Source organism: Mesoplodon bidens, assembly GCF_964165515.1.
Source record: "Mesoplodon bidens genome assembly, chromosome: 4".
Lineage (NCBI taxonomy): Eukaryota > Metazoa > Chordata > Mammalia > Artiodactyla > Ziphiidae > Mesoplodon > Mesoplodon bidens.
Genome location: NC_138160.1, coordinates 152,056,442 through 152,073,547, shown reverse-complemented (window position 1 = coordinate 152,073,547; position 17,106 = coordinate 152,056,442). Strand labels below are relative to the sequence as shown.

General features: G+C 56.0%; 1 protein-coding gene across 3 annotated transcripts in view; it reads right to left on the bottom strand.

Annotated features, from left to right (window-relative positions):
* Window positions 1–16,745, bottom strand: part of SHC2 (SHC adaptor protein 2) — a 30,281-nt gene extending 13,536 nt beyond the window's left edge. The window contains exons 1-2 of one of the 3 annotated variants that reach the window (XR_014015530.1): window positions 16,246–16,745; window positions 1,666–1,736 (exon numbers count right to left, since the gene is read on the bottom strand). Coding sequence is in view for 2 of the 3 variants with exons in the window: in XM_081231186.1 (XP_081087312.1) it covers window positions 1,666–1,736; window positions 16,246–16,719 (545 nt within the window). In the remaining variant the exon portion in view is untranslated. The remainder of the gene's footprint in view (window positions 1–1,665; window positions 1,737–16,245) is intronic. The other 2 variants (XM_081231186.1, XM_081231187.1) reach the window with 2 other exon arrangements.
* Between the last annotated feature and the right edge of the window lie 361 nt (window positions 16,746–17,106).

Sequence of the window (17,106 nt, the reverse complement as noted above, 5' to 3'; positions counted from 1 at the left end):
GAGGCTCAGAGAAGGGGGGAGGGTCAGAGGGCGATGGGCCGAGGAAGGGGTGCAGTGGATGCTGAGCCGGGAGGGGCTCAGAGGAGGGAGGAATGCTGGGGCACCTGGAAGCCTGGACCAGGGGCTCCGGGCTCCCAGCCGCCCACCCCGTGTGCCCCGCAGGTGCCCCTGCCCTCAGCTCTCCCCCTCCAGCTCTTTCTTTCTCAGTGACCAGCGGACCTCTGAGCCACAGCCCACTTGACAGATTTGGGGGTCAGATTTGGGGTTGCTGACACAGCCCTTCAGCTTGAACCCCAAGTTCTGTGTGGCCACAGGCTGGCCAAGCTTCCCATCTGTGGCATGAGAGGATGACCTCTGCTCTGGGCCCCCAGACACAATGGCAGAACCAACCCCCCCAAACAGAATGGGAGAGACTTCCATGGAACGGCTTCTCCTTGCGGAGGGGCTGGAACTTTTACAGGATCCTGAGGGTCAGATGGACACACAGCAGGCTCTCAACGATGTCGGTGCTGTGAGGGGAACCAAGCCCTCACCCCGCAGGTGGGAAGGCAAAATGCAGCAGCAGCTGCTCAAAATGTGAAGCAATCCCACCCCCAGGTGCACACCCTGGAGAACTGAAAACGCACATCCACACAAAGCCTGCCCGTGGGCGGCCACAGCAGCTCAACTCACAACAGCCCGAAAGGTAGAAAGCAGCCGAATGGCCATCAACTGAAGATGGATAAACACCATGTGGCCCCTCCACACACAGGATCATCACTCAACCCTGAGAAAGGGTGAATCTCTGACACTCGCTACAACGTGGATGGACCCTGAGAACACGATGCTCAGTGAGAGAAGCCAGACACAGAAGGACACACAGGGTGTGATTCCATTGATGGGAAATGTCCAGAACAGGCAGATCCACAGACACAGAGAGTGGGTTCATGGTTGTCAGGGGATGGGGAGGGGGTGGGGTGACTGCTTATGGGGATGGGGCTTCCTTTCAGGGTGATGGAATGTTCTGGAATTAGATCGTGGTGATGGTTGCATAACTTCAAAAGCAGCAAAATACATCGAATTTGTACACTTTGATGGGGTGAATTGCTTGATATGTGAATTATATCTCAGTAGAGTTTTTTAATGTCTCTGGTGAATGCACTAAGTCAGTTTTCAACATGCAAAACAATGTGGGCCCCTCCTGTCTCAGCCCTGGTTGTACCCTTGACTCTACATGACTCAGGTCCAGGCAGCTCGGAGCATCATGACACCACCATGCCTTCTCTGCACCAAAAAAAGCCGGGACGGTGGACATGCCCTGGTCACCTTGGACGGGCTCCCAGCCCCTTGCAGCCCTGCCCTGAGTCTCAACCGGGAGCCAGCAGCACCGCCCCCCGGGTGCCAGGACATGCTGGGGCGTCCTCAACACCCCTCGTGGGACCCACACACTCTCTGAGGGATGGGCTGTCGTCTCCAGGTTATGGCAATCATCTAGGGTCCGGAGAGCGTGGGTGACCGGCAGGCGGGGACAGAGCTGGGACTGTGCCCCGCCCCAGATCGCTCTGACCCTGCAGAGCACTGCTCCCCAAGCCGGGAAGGGGGAGGGAATTGTCGCCGAGTCCACCACCCTCACCTCCCAGCACAGAGCTACACACCAGACCCCCCACCCCCATAGCCGGGCCTCACCTGGTGACCTGGGTGCGAGTGCTGAAATCCAGGGAGCGCATGGAGCGGAGGACTTCGATGCAGCCCATGTACTGAGGGGAGAGAGCACAGGGTCAGCGCCAGCCCAGCAGAGCCCAGCTGGGGCCTGACCGTGGAACCCAGGCCTTCCCTCCAGTGAGCCCTCCGCCCTCCCCTCCCGCCACCCTGGGCTCCAGCCCCCGCCTCTGTCCTTATGAGGCCCAGCCTGGTTGCCACAGGGCCTTTGCACCAGCCAGCCCCAGCCGTCCCTTCCCCCATCTATTTGCGGACTGGTTCCTTCCCCAGCTCCAGGCTCCCGGTCACCTCCTCAGAGCCGCCCTCCCTGACTGTAAGGGAGCTGTTCCCTGGAAGCGGGGGATTCCTCCAGGCTCAGTCCTGGCTGTTCATTTAAGCGTCTGCTGTTCATTCTCTTTCTGCTCCACTAGAAGGTCAGCCCAGGAGGACTGGATGGTGGCGACCCTGTTCACTTCTGCATCCCCAGGGTCCAGGACAGGGCCTGCGAGCAGGCGGGACAGAGGACGTCGGGCCCGCGAAGCCCAAAGCTTTGACTGTCTGACCTTTTCCAGGGAGAGTGTGCCCACTCCTGCCCAGATTACCATTTCCACAGAAGGTAATTCGGTAATTCAAAATCTCCAAGAGACGACGCTGAGGGACAGAGAAGGCAGGAACAGCTGGGGGAAGGGGGGGCAGAGTGGCCAGACGATGGCCACCAGCACCCTCCAACGTGCTGTCTGCACTGCTGGGAGGGGACCTGGGACAGCCATGTGCAGCGTCTGTTGTATGATCCCATTGATGGGAAACGTCCAGGACAAGAAAATCCACAGGGACAGAGAGTGGGTTCATGGTTGTCAGGGGCTGGGGAGGGGCATAGGGGGTGACAGCTAATGGGGACGGGCTTTTTTCAGGGTTGATGGAATGTTCTGGAACTAGATAGATTTGGTGGTTGCACAACCTTGTGAATGTACTAAATACCACTGTACTGTGATTTAAGACGGTTAATGGGGGACTTCCCTGGTGGCACAGTGGTTGGGAATCCATCTACCAATGCAGGGAACATGGGTTCGAGCCCTGGTCCAGGAAGATCTCACATGCCGCGGAGCAACTAAGCCCGTGTGCCACAACTACTGAGCCTGCACTCTAGAGCCTGAGAGCCACAACTACTGGGCCCGCTCGCCTAGAGCCCATGCTCCACAACAAGAGAAGCCACCGCAATGAGAAGCCCGCGCACTGCAGCGGGAAGTGACCCCAGCTCGCTGCAACTGGATAAGGCCTGCGTGCAGCAACAAAGACCCAATGCAGCCCCAAATAAATAAATTTTTAAAATAAAATTTAAAATTTAAAAAATGGTTAATGGTAGGGACTTCCCTGGTGGTCCAGTGGTAAAGAATCTGCCTTCCAATGCAGGGGACGCGGGTTCGATCCCTGGTCAGGGAACTAAGATCCCACATGCCGCAGGGCAACTAAGCCCGCGCGCCACAACTACAGAGCCTGCGCACCTCAACGAGAGAGCCCGCGTGCTACAAACTACAGAGCCCATGCACCCTGGAGCCCGCAAGCCACAACTAGAGACAGAAAAAAAACCTACAGGCCACAACTAGAGAGAAGCCTGGGCACCTCAACGAAAGATCCCGTGTGCCGCAACTAAGACCTGACACAGTCCAAAAAAAAAAAAAACAAAAAGAAAGAAAATAAATAAATAATGATTAACTTAATTATGTGAATTTTACCTCAATTTTTAAAAATATTGGGCTTCCCTGGTGGCGTAGTGGTTGAGAGTCTGCCTGCTGATGCAGGGCATATGGGTTCGTGCCCCGGTCCGGGAAGATCCCACATGCCGCGGAGCGGCTGGGCCCATGCGCCATGGCCGCTAAGCCTGCGTGTCCGGAGCCTGTGCTCCGCAATGGGAGAGGCCACAACAGTGAGAGGCCCACGTACCGCAAAAAAAAAAAAAAAAAAATATTTATTTACTTACTTATTTGGCTGCGCCGGGTCTGAATTGCGGCACACAGGATCTTTTAGTTGCAGCATGTGGGATCTTTTTTCTTTAGTTGCGGCATGCGGGATCTTCATTGCGGCATGCAGGATCTTTAGTTGCGGAATGCAGGGTCTTTAGTTGAGGCATGCATGTGGAATCTAGTTCCCTGACAAGGGATCGAACCCAGGCCCCCCGCACTGGGAGCGTGGAGTCGTAGCCACTGTGCCACGGGGAAGTCCCCTTGGCTTTTAAAAAATGACACACGCACACATGCTTTGACCCTGAAACTCCATTTGAGGACTTTATCCCACAGACACACCAGTCTGCGGGTTCCCTATGTGTGCACAGGTGGCTGTTGGGAGCCATACTCCACCTTTCCCCCAGGGCTCCGCCCCCCCCCCCCCCGCAGGACTGGCGCTGGGGAAGGTGCGCGGATATTTACTGCCACCACAGCCCGCTGCGGAGTACGCCTTCCTATGCTGGCCCCAGGGTGCCCTGCCCCGCTCTGCAGCCCTGCCCCCCGCCACCTGCCCCTCCCTTCCTGCGGGACTTGCAGCACTGGAGGAATAAGCAAGAAATTGCAGACACCCCAAAACTTGACACATCTAGGGTTGTGAGGTCCAACCCAGGACACCAGTTAGGTTGGAATTTCCCATAAACGATTAATATTTTCTTAGTGTATGTCCCAAATAATGCACAAAACATGCTTATACTGACAACTGTTCGTGTTCACGGGAACTTTAAATTTAACTGCGCAGCCTGTATCTTTGCTAAACCTAAATAAATTGCGGTACTGGGAATGGAAGAGTCTGCAGTTGTAAAAAGAGCAAGGTGGGGCTTCCCTGGTGGCGCAGTGGTTGAGAGTCCGCCTGCCAATGTAGGGCACAGGGGTTCGTGCCCCGGTCCGGGAGGATCCCACGTGCCGCGGAGTGGATGGGCCTGTGAGCCATGGCCGCTGAGCCTGCGCGTCCGGAGCCTGTGCTCCGCAACGGGAGAGGCCACAACAGTGAGAGGCCCGCGTACCACAAAAAAAAAAAAAAAAAAGAGCAAGGTGCCGACTAGAAGGCACAGTGCCTTTTGTGTGGACAAGGGGGCCAAGGAGGACACGTGTATACAGTATGTGTGGACAGTGTGTTTGTGTGTGTGTGCACGCACATGTGTGGGTGACAAGCTCTAGCAGGACACAGTAGCTGCTTCTACAGATGCCGTTGGCTGACTGTAAAAGTGGCCACCAGTTCCTCCCCTCCCCTATCCAGGCCCTGAGTGACCGTGATGCAAGCAGCACATGGACAGGCACGGTCACCCGTCACTGGAGCTTGCGCCCCTGCTGCTCTTGGGACTCCGCGACCCTGCCAGGGTAGCCTGCCTGATGACGAGACACATGGCCCACCCCCATCTCCCCAGCTGACATGGAGCCAACCACCATGTGAAGGAGACCATTCAGCCCCAGCCGACCCACAGCACCACAGGAAATAAAAAGTGTTTGTTGTTTTCATGCACTAGGTTGTGCGATGGTTTGTTACACAGCAGAAGTTCCCTAGACAGTGACCAGGAGAAGAGAGGGAGCAAGCCAAGTGAAGATCTGGGCAAAGGGAACAGCAAGTACAGGCCAGAAGCGGGAACAAGCTGGGAGAGACCTAAGACTCACTCCAGTGTGGCTGGAGCAATGAGAGATGAGAGGATATGGGACCCTGGAGCTGTAATGAGGGGTTGGGTTTCATTGTGAGCAACTTGGGGGGCCGTGGGACAGCTTTAAGCAGGGAGGTGAACTGATGTGTATGGATGGATGATGGATGGATGGATGGATTGATGATGGATGATGGATGATGAACGATGGATGGATGATGGATGGATGGATGGATTGATGATGGATGGAGGATGATGAATGATGGATGGATGATGGACAATGGATGGATGGAGGATGGATGGATGGATGATGGACGATGGATGGGTGGAAGATGAATGATGGATGGAGGATGGGTGAATGATGGATGATGGATGGATGGATGACAGATAATGGAAGGATGATGGATGATGGATGGGTGATGGAGGGACGGATAGACAGGTCCGCAGGGACTATGTGCCAGGCATGCGTTAGACATGTAAAACCTCGAAGAGAATTAGCTGTGGTCCCTGCCCCCAAAGTAGACTCTCACACTGAGTGGACAGCGTTGGTGGGTGCTGGCTGCTCCACAGGTACCCTCCCTCTAACAGAGCATGCGTCTGTGTAGGGTGTCAGTGCTGCAGGGCCCCAGGGTGTGAGGGGTCTAATTCACCCTAACTAGTGTACAGCTCATTCTGGTTGTGTGACTGAAATTCTCCCAGTGCCCCCAGCCCCTCCCTGGGTGAAGTGGGTGCACAGCTCAACTGCACGGGAGAGGAGATGCAACACGGGTCCCCTTCCCACAGGGTGGAGAACACACTACGAAGGCAGGGAAGGTAAACAGGTGGCTGAAGCGAGTGCCAGGCAACGATGACACTGATAAGCCACTTGTCGCATGTCGGGCCCTGTTCCAAGTGTGCTGCGCACACGACCTGTCAACCCGCTCCACCCAAAGCCTGCACTACGGCGACAGCATGACCCCTCGGGAAACAGCCCCAAGGGCTCTGTAACCTGTTAGCAGTCACAGGTCGTAGGCAGCAGAAATAGGATCTGAACCCACAGCCTGGGCTCTGGAGTGTCCCCCGGCCCCGTGGGAAGTGGTGAGGACTGCAGCAAACTACACACTCAGGGGCCAGAGGGGCCCAGTGTTGCCAGACCACCTGAAATCCAGGGTTTTTGCCTGAAACACCCCAATTTGTAAACAATGACAAGGAATTTTTATTTTTAAATAGAAGACAGGAAAAAAAAAAAAAAAAAAAGGCAGAGGTCAAACTCAGCCTTGGGCCTGCCAGGGAGCACGACCTCTGACCTAGGATCCCAAAGTCTCCGAAGGCAAGCCGTGGTGTGTGGGTGACAGCCCCAGGAGGGTCTGTCCACATGCCCAGCTTCACAGCCTGTGAGAGGGACCTTAGTGGAAGGGAACCTCTGCAGATACAACCAGGTTGAGGATGTCAAGGTCAGATGGTCCTGGATTTAGGATCGGCCCCCAATCCAATGCCACACGTCCTCACAGGAGAAAGGCAGAGTGGAGCTGAGAGACAGACATGCAGGGAGAAGGCACGTGGAGCTGGAGGCAGGGCTGCGGCCCCAGAAGCTTGGAGACAGACTCTCCTTCAGAGCCTCAGAAGGAACCAGCCTGCCAACACCTTGATTTTGGACTTCTGGCCTCCAGAACCGGGAGAGAATACATTTCTGTAGTTTTAACTGCCCAGTTTGTGGTCATTTGTTACAGCTGCCCCCGGGAGACCGACAGAGAAGGCCGGGAGGGGACCCCAAATGGTGGATTTGCAGCCCACCTTCCCCTTTGCCAACGCGGAAACAGAGGCAACCCAGAGCCCGCCCTAGGATGTAAGGGGAAAACTGAGTTACAAGTGGGAAAACTGAGGCCCAGAGCAGGAAAGGGACCCAGCCAAGTTCACACAGCACACCAGGGCAGACACAGGACGAGCACCCAGCTCACCACACTCCCCGCAGGACGCTCCACCTCTCATGGTGACATAAGTCCTGTACCATTACTACTTAGTGTTTTCATTTTAAATAAACTCCATTGGGGCTTCCCTGGTGGCGCAGTGGTTGAGAGTCTGCCTGCTGATGCAGGTGATGCAGGTTCGTGCCCCAGTCTGGGAGGATCCCGCATGCCGCGGAGCGGCTGGGCCCGTGAGCCATGGCCGCTGAGCCTGCGCGTCCGGAGCCTGTGCTCCACAACGGGAGAGGCCACAGCAGTGAGAGGCCCATGTACCGCAAAAAATAAAAAATAAAAAAATAAACTCCATTTATAAACATAACTGAGTTTATTTCTGAAGGCAACTGTAGGAAACAACCCCAAAGTCCATAAACTGCTGAATGGATAAACAAAATGTCATCTGTCCACACACTGGAACATTACTTGGCCATGAAAAGGAGAGAAGCCCCACCACTCGCTACCACGTGGACGGACCCTGAGAACACGACGCTCAGTGAGAGAAGCCAGACACAGAAGGACACACGGTGTGTGATTCCATTGATGGGAAATGTCCAGGACAGGCCAATCCACAGACACAGGGAGTGGGTTCCTGGTTGTCAGGGGACGGGGGCGGGTGCAAAGTGACTTCATGGGGATGGGGCTTCCTCTGGGGTCATGAGAATGTTCTGGAACTAGATCATAATGAGTGTTTCACAAATTTGCAAGTGCACTAAGAACCACTAAATTGTACAGCTTAAATGAGTAAGTTTTATGACACTGAATAACATCTCAGTTTTTAAAAAATGTGCATGGGGAAACAAAACCAAAAAGGAGAAAGCAAAAAACAGAAAAAGAAAAGAAAATGTGTATGAGTGGGAATTCCCTGGCGTTCCAGTGGTTAGGACTCCGAGCTCGCACGGCCGAGGGCCCGGGTTCAACCCCAGGTCTGGGAACTAAAATCCCACAAGCCGCATGGTGCGACCAAAAAGAAAAAAGAAAGAAAGAAAAAATGTGCATGAAGAAAAGAGGAAACTGCATATTGCTACCATAAAACTTGGGTTTGATGCCTAGCAGTGTTTCCTAATAACCATTAAAATAAACACATAGGGTTTCCCTGGTGGCACAGTGGTTGAGAGTCTGCCTGCCGATGCAGGGGACACAGGTTCGTGCCCCGGTCAGGGAGGATCCCACATGCCACGGAGCGGCTAGGCGCGTGAGCCGTGGCCGCTGAGCCTGTGAGTCCGGAGCCTGTGCTCCGCAGTGGGAGAGGCCAAAACAGTGAGAGGCCTGCGTACCGCAAAAAAAAAAAAAAAAAAAAACCACGTAATTATCAAAATGAAAAGTGTCCATCCAGGCAGAACTGTCCATTTTTGCTAAGACGAGTTAGTGAACGTTTATTGGGCACCAGGCTGCTTGCAGAGGGTCAGAGTCCCCCTCCACAGATGCAGCTGAGGAACAGACACACAGGGCTCTGGGCGGAGGGGCCCAGATGGTGGGGACTTGGGGGGGCCAGCGAGGGGGCCCCGGGCAGCAGCGGACTGCCTTGCATGCTTGAACACACCTATGTTACCCTTCCCTTTTAAAGGTCTGACCAAAAAAAAGTACATCCCCACAGATATGTGTTGATTATAACGGAAACAAATGGGGCCTTTACCAGGGAGAAACGTCACCTTAACTGAGTGCATTAGTCTCCTGGGGGGCGGCCTCGAACAACAGAGACTCTGTGTCTCCCAGTCCGGGGGTCTGATGCCCAGCGTCCAGGTGAAGCAGGGCCACGCCCCAGCTGGAGGCCCAAGGGAGGCCCTTCCTGCCTCTTCCAGCTACTGGCAGTGGCCAGCAGGCCTGGGCTTGCGGACACATCCCTCTGGCCCCTTCCTCTGTGGCCTCTCCCTGTGTGCCTGTGTCCAGATTTCCCTCTTTTGAGAAGGACATCAGTCACACTAGATCTAGGGCCCATCCTGGTCTAGGAGGACCTCATCTTAACCTGATTGCACCAGCAAAGACCCTATTTCCAAATGAAGTCACATTCTGAGGCCCGGCGAACATGAACCTGGGGGGACGCCACTCTCCCCCGTATACCAAGCGATCAAAGTTTCCAGCAGCTGCGTCGGGATGCACGGGAACCCCTGCCTCCTGACCAGACGCACAGAGGGCGGCAGAGCTGGCCTCCATGCTCCCTGCCAAAAACGCACAAGGTGAGCCCGCCACGAGCATCATGAGACCAGCTGAGGGGCGACACAAACTCAGGGGCAGCCTGCAAAATCGTGGGGTGCACTCCTCCAAAATCTGGGGAGCCCTGCACTGACGCTGGTCCTGGGTCCCCAAGGACTTCAGAGCATCCTCCTGGGCGTTCGCGTTTGTGAAAAGCCCTTAACCTTCACCATGACTCCAACCTAACACCATTTTACACAGAACTCGAAGCATCTAGGGCATTTTTTGTTTGTTTTCTTTTCTACTGTGGCAAAATACATGTAACATTAAATTTAACATTTTAACCATTTATAAGTGCACAGCTCCGTGGCACTAAGCACCTTCACATGGTCGTGCAACCATCCCCACCATCATCTCTAGAACTTTCCCATCTCCCCAAACTGAAGCTCTGTCCCCATGAAACGCCGACTCCCCACCCCTCCCCCAGCCCCTGGCCCCACCATCTACTTCCTGTCTCTGTGGATATGACTCCCCCAGGGACCCCCCGTGCGTGGAATCACACAGTATCTGTCCTGTGTCTGGCTTCTCTCATTGAGCGTCACGCCCTCAAGTTTCATCCATGGTGTAGCAGGTGTCAGAACCTCCTTCCTTTTTAAGGCCGAGTGATATTCCACTGTGTGGCTGGATCACGTTTTATTCATTCACCCATCAATGGACAGTTGGGTGTTTCCGTCTTTTGGCTGTTGTGAATAGTGTTGCTATGAACATGGGTGTGCAAATATCTGAGTTCCTGCTCAATTCCCATAAGAGAAAAGTACTTATCTCCTCCCTAGATGCACACACACACACACACACACACACACACTCAACCTCACCCATTTAGCCAGTCATATACTTATAATCCTCCTGCTCTTTCGGATTTATAACAAGAAGTAGAATTTCTGGATCACATAATAATTCTATGCTTAACTTTCTGGTATGGTTTTAATACACATTGAATTTAATGAAACTATCTTGTATATTGACAGAAGGCTTCATTTTGTGTCGTTCAGGCTTTACCAAGAGTTGCCCGCTATTTTGAAAATCACATGGACTGCAGCAACTCTAATGGTGGTACTGGAGCTGCCAGAGTAACCCTAGAGCTGTTTGTAGCTGTCGTGTGAACGGTGGCTTTTGTCTCTGTTGCTGTACGCCTAAAGAAGTTTACACGTTTACACACTGAAACATATTCTATGTTATTGTGAATTGCTGCCTCTGTGTTTCTCCTTTTTATTGCTGTTTTATTACCTCCTATTGATTTGGGGGGGAATAAATGTGCAGGTAGGTGTTATATATATGATGTTCATTTCAGGGTGGAGGTTACAAAACACTAGTTATAAATGAGCAGTGGTTAATTCAACAGTGTTGCAAGCAGTTGGCTTAAGCTGGTGGTGCTCAAACATGAGTGGGTGTTGGAATCAGCCGGCAGGCTTGTAAAACATTGTTCACCAAGCCCACCCCAGAGTTTCTGACTCAGCAGGTCTGGGGTGGAGCCCAAGAATGTGCATTTATAACAAGTTCCCTGATGTCTGGGCACCACACTCTGCTCAGCATTGGTTCAAGTCAATTTGGTGGCCCACCTCCCCTGCCATGAATGGAGCCTGACATCTCCGGCCAGTGAGGTGTGGGGAGAAGAACGAAAGGGATGGCCTTTTCTTCCAGTGGACATGGTTGGATCTGCATGCAATACCTGGTGCTGTAGCCGCTCTTTTGTGACCATGAGGACAGCTAAGCCAGCATGCTGAAGACAGCAGTGGAAAAGATGGAAAGACCTGGGGCTTCAGGGATACGGTCAAGTCATTGAATTAATCCACCCTGGAGCCATCCTACCCCTTGCCTTCAAGGAATCAGCTGCATTTGCAGCTAAAAACACCTGAGCCCAGCTAACCTCCCAAGGTTCCCCACGCACCACCACCTACGAGACCAGCCTTCAGGAAAGACTGGGCGATGGAGACAGCCAGGCCTGGGCCCCTGGGGCAGCTCTCAGTCTCTCTGTGCCCCATTCAAAGCCTTCCTCATGAGAAACTCGAGAGAGCGGACAGTGAGGGCACCTCGAAAAGCAGAAAGGGCTTGTTAGTAGAATTTTCGTAAAAGTGTAATAGGGAAGAAACCTTGTATTCTATTACAAACTAATCACTAGGGGGATGTTGCCTAAAAGCTTAAATTAAACACAATGGCCCATCTCCGAGAATCCTGCCTCCTGCAGGAGGAAGAAATTAACACCTGCCCTCCGGAGGCTGACGGGAACCAGGAAGTGCTTGGCTTTAGTATGGCCCCTTTCAGTATGAAAGAATCCTGCACGCTCTCTCAGGGAAGATGGCTCTTTGGGACGCAAATCCACTGTCTTCTCCAGATCAAGTCGCTATTCCTTGCCCCAACGACTCGGCTCTCGATTTATTGGCCTGTCCTGCATAGACCAGTACAAGCTTGGATTCGGTAACAAAAGGAGAAGTGCCCGGCGTGGAAACAGCCCCGATGGAAGGAAATGGGATGGATCCACAGACGGGGCAAGTATCCATCCAGACCAGAGCCGTCCAACAGGGGGGCGGAGTGCCAGGCGACCACTTGAACTTAGCTTAAAATGAAGCAAAATTAAAGTTGAGTTCTTCAGCTGCCCCAGCCCCATTGGAGTGCTCGTGGCCACACGTGGCTACCAATGGGACAGCACGGATCTGGAACATTCCATGTCCGCCTCTGGGCGGCACTGGTCTAGGCTAATCCCACGAGCAGTTTAGGGAACGTCACAGGACACTGTCTGGGGCTTTCCGGAAAAGGCATCCTTATTCACAGAAGGACCTGGCAGGAAGAGGGCTCTTTTCTGGAGAGTGAACTCTCTTTTCTGAGAGTTCCACAGAGGAACCGATCTGCGAAAGGAAAGGCACGGCAAGGGTGCTGCATGCGTTTCTGGGGATGGCTGTGACAAAGCCCCACAAGCTGGGCGGCTCAAAACAGCAGAATTTTCTTGTCTCTCAGTCCTAGAGGCCAGACACCTCTCACCCAGGTGTCGCAGGGCCGGGTCTTCCTGGAGGCTACAGGGGAGGCTCCTTCCCGCACCTTCCGGCCTCCGCTGTAGCTGCCCTCCTGCCTCCCTGGCCTCGAGCTGCGTGGCCAGCGTCTGCACGCGTGTCTTCACATGGCTTTCTCTCAAGGCCACCAGTCACTAGGTCCAGGGCCACCCTAATGCAGAAGGACTTCTTCTTACCTAATGACATCTGCAAAGACCCTATTTCCAAATCAGGTTGGGGACACTATTCACCCCAACACAGATGAAAAGAACGTGAATCCATGACAAGGTCACCAAGCTGTGAAGTTAACCAACCCCAGAGCGGCCACCCGCCCAGGGCTGCTTCTCACGTGAGATGATCAATGTCCTCGTGGGTCTAAACTGCTCCGAGTCAGGACTGCAGCGATGCCGCTAAAGGCACCACAGCTGCTACCACCCTCGCCGGGCTCCTTGACGTGGCTGTGCCTCCGTTTCCTCCCCTAGAAACTGGGTAGGAAATCTCAGGGTTGGAGGCTCCACACTAGTGTCTAGAAACCCAGGTGCCCTGACTGCATCACTGCTCGCTGAGTCTCCCTTTTCTTGTCTCAAAACAGGGACCATTACAGGGTTTTGTGAGGGTTCTGTGACATTAGGTAGGTGAGCGAGCTGCTGTATTAGTTTCCTCTTGCTGCTGTAACGAATTACCACAAATTTAACATAAGTGTATTCCCTTACAGTTCTAGAGGTCAGGAGTCCACAGGAGTCTCACGGGGCTAAATCCAGGCGTGGGCAGGGCCCGTCCTTCCGGAGCCTCCAGGGCAGCATTGGTTCCCGCCTTTTCCAGCTTCTAGAGGCGCGGCATCCCTGGCTCGCGGCCCCTCCTGCATCCTCACAGCCAGCAGCGCAGCATCTCCCGTCTCTCTCTGCCTCTGACCCTCCCACCTCTCTCTTATAAGGACGCTGGGATGACGCTGGGCCCCCCGGGGAATCGAGGGTCCTCCCCATCTCGGGGTTCTTAACTTAATCCCTCCTGCAAAGTCCTCTCTGCCTTGTGAGGTGACACATCCTCGGGGCCCAGGACCAGGACGGGGACGTGACACATCCTCGGGGCCCGGGACCAGGACGGGGACGTGTTTGGGGCCGTTAGTCTGCCAACCACCCTGGTAGTTGCCAGGTGGAAGCAAGTTCAGGCTCTGAGAGGAGCCTCAGCTGTGGGTCTGGTCCTGGATTCTCACCATGTAACCGCCCTGCCTCTCCGTGCCTCAGTTTCCCCACCTTACGTAAGTGGGGACACACATCCCCTCTTGAGGATCCAGGGTCAGACCTGCCTGTCCCTGTGTAATTTGGTATACGGCTGCTCCTGCCTTGACTTCACGCTTCTCTGTGAACCGGGAGGGGACTCTGTGGCTCCCAGGACACCTGGTGGATGCGGGTGCAGGGAGACAAGCGGCTCCCAGGGGAAGAGCAGGGCACTGAGGCTGGTTCAGGCCCCGCGGGGCCACGCCTCCCAGGCAGCCGGAGTCAGGGCACCACACCCATCAGCCAGCGACTCCTGCCGGCTTGTCTCCAATATGGATGCTGTGGCCCCTCTCTCCCCAGCCCCACGCTGCCCTGGTCCATTGCATCTCTGCTGGCCCGACTGCTCCCCAGCCTCCTTTTAGGTCTCTCTGCTGCCCTTCCAGCCCCACCTCCAGCTCACTTCCACAGGAAAGATCCTTTCAGCTCCAACGCTGCCCTGCGACCCTGCCTAGAACCATCCAAAGCCAAGCTTCTCCCCACAGCCCCCAAATCTTATTCCTGCTCTTCTCCCCCTCCATCAGCCCCACCACGTGGGTCTCCGGCGGCTCCCCGAATGTGCCAGCTGAGCCCCTGCCTCGGACTCTCTCTCCCCAGTCGTTTCACGTCTGGGGCCGCAGTGGCTTCAGGTCTCAGCTTAAATGTCATCTCCTGAGAGGCGCCTCGCCCACCAGCCCCACCAGCCCGGCTAAAAGCAGCCACCAGTCTCTTGCTCTGACATCACTTGATTGTAATTTCTGCACAGCATCTACCAGTGTCTGCCATTTCCCTGTTTGTCTCTTTATTTATTTACTGTCAGCCTCTCCCTCTAGAAATCTGAGCCCATAAGAGCAGGGATCAGACCTTTCCCATTTCCTACCATACCATCAGCACCTGGCAGGGCGAGACATGCATTAAATATTTGCTGCATCGATGAAAACGTCAAGATCATTGGAATAATCCAACAGCCTGCACTTCAACAACACGAGTATCTGAATTCTGAACACTCCTAATCCCCATGGCCATGGCCGGTGGGCAGACACAGCTCGCCCCTGAGGGGATGTGGTTTGAAGCCCAAGGCATCACCCACAAAACATCTCACTACAAAATCAGTCTTGAATCCAGTGAAGCTGAGATTCAGCAAAAGAAGGGGTCACAGCCAAGTTAGAAGATGCCAGGAGAGAACAGACAGACCCAGAGTTTGGGGCAGCCTGAGGCCCGGCATGTCTAACAGGCTTCCGGGATGCAGTGGACCCTGCCTGGACCATACATGGACGAAAGTCAAGGCCACTGGGGGCCGCCACAACAAAGCACCACAAACTGGGGGCTTAAAACAACAGAAATCTAACCCTGACCCTACAGTTCTGGAGGCTGGAAGTTGGGAATCAAGGTGTGACAGGGCTCTGCTCCCTGGGGGTGAGGGGCTCAGGGGAGGGCCCTTCCCGCCTCTTCCAGCGTCTGGTGGTGGTGAGCGGCCACCCTCAGTGTCCCTTGGCTTGTGGACGCATCGCTCCATTTCTCCCCTATTGTCACGTGGGCCCTCACGGTGCGTTTGTGTCCAAATCTCCCTCTTCTTACCCAGTAGGGCCACCCTAATCCAGTGTGATCTCATCTTAACTTGATTAGGCCGACAAAGACTCTATTTCCAAATAAAAACCATATTCACAGGTTCCAAAGGTCATGAATCTGGGGGGATACTATTCAACGCAGTACGGGGGTGGGGGGCAGGGTGGGGGAGAGGTTGTAAAAGAACCAAAGACAAAACAACCAACTGCAAAGACACAGACCTGCAGGATCCTGGCCCCAAAAACCAGACTGAGGCGCTGTGAATACTGCCAGACCCTGGATGTGACAATGAACTGTGTAAGGCAGGGGCCCGGTGGGCCGCGGGACCGCACGGAAGCATTTTACGGAGCGTCTTCCCCCCGGGCCGCTTGCCTCCTGATGGTTCATCAAAAACTACACACAGGGGCAGACAGGCTGAGCGGGGAGCGTGCAACGTTCACAGGCGTGGGTGCAAGTACGGGCCGGCCATCGGCCCACGTTTCTGTACGTCCAAAATGTTCATAATAAAACCAGGACAAATGAAGACCTGTTCCCTTACAGCACCTTCCAAGTTCCCGGAGTCTCACATCTCGAATCCTGGGGCCTAGAGGGGCCCGGCCCTTCTGCGCCCCACCTCAGGCCAAGGTCTCCGGTTCTGTTGTCTGGGAAGGAGGTTTCAGTGGGGGTCTGGGTAGCAGGACGCCCCCCCCCGCGTCCTCCCCCCACCCCCCGCCAGACTCTGGCCGACGGAACGGGGGCTCCGCTTAACCCGCGCATGCGTGCCCCCCTCCCACCAGCCGCCCTCTCCCCGCCCCTCCCACCGTGACGCCGTGGGAACCTGGACCCCAGCGCCTCCCGGGTGGGGGCGGCCCGCTGAGCGCGGGCTGGCGATGAGGGTCTAGGGTGATGGAGAGAGAAGGAGGGACGGCAAGAGACCTGGCTCTCGGGGTCCGGAGTGTCCCAGAGAAAGAAGTGGGGCATGGGAGCCCCTGTGCCCAGGCTGGGGCTCCGGGGAATATGGGATCTCAGGGTCGCGCCGGCCCACTCACCCGAACGATGTAGGAGACCCCGGGCCCCAGGACCCTGGCGTCCGGGTGTAGCCAGCCGTGCGCCGGCTTGTGGATGAAGCTGCCTTTACGGATCCACTCGTCGGCGGCGGAGTCCGGGGGTCCGGTCGCCCCCCGCGAACCCCGCGACCCCCGCGCCCCGGCGGCCCGGCAGCGGCTGAGCGCAGGGAGGGGGCAGGGCGCGGTGCAGCGCGGCTCGCAGGTGCCCAAGACCGCCGCCGCCAGCGCCGGAACGCCGGCCGAGCCGGCCGGCTCGGGCTCGGGCTCGGCTCCCCCCGCCGCCCCCGCGCCCCCCGCCGCCCGCGCCGCCGCCGGGCCGCGGCCCAGGAAGCCGGCTGGGGCCGCGAACTTCCACTGCGGCATGCGCGGCAGCAGCGCGCAGAAGGTGGTGGGCGCCTCAGGCTCCGGGGGTGCGGGGGGCGCGGGGGCCGCGCGCCCGCCCGGACCCTGCGTCATGGCCGCGGCCGCCCGACCGAGCCCGACCGGGCGCTGAGCCTGGCGCGGAGGAGGCCCTCCCGCTCCCTCCCCGCCCCCGGCCCGGTGATGTCATCCGTCCGGCCCAGCGCGCAGCCGCGGGGGGCTGCGCCCCTGGGACCCCCGGCCCTCGGCGCCCCGGCGCCCGGCGGGGAGGCTGGGGAAACTGAGGCCCTCCGAGGGCACGAGCGCTGACTTGGGTCCGACAGCCAGGGAGGGAGCGAAGTTTCGAACCCAGGCCGGGGCAGCGACCCCTCACTTCGCCCGAGTTCCTAGAAGCACAGAGGCGGGAGAGACTTATAAATCATCTCCTTTCTTCCCTTTTCGCCGTGGGGAAACTGAGGTCTGGAGTAGGGCGGAGGCGCGGTC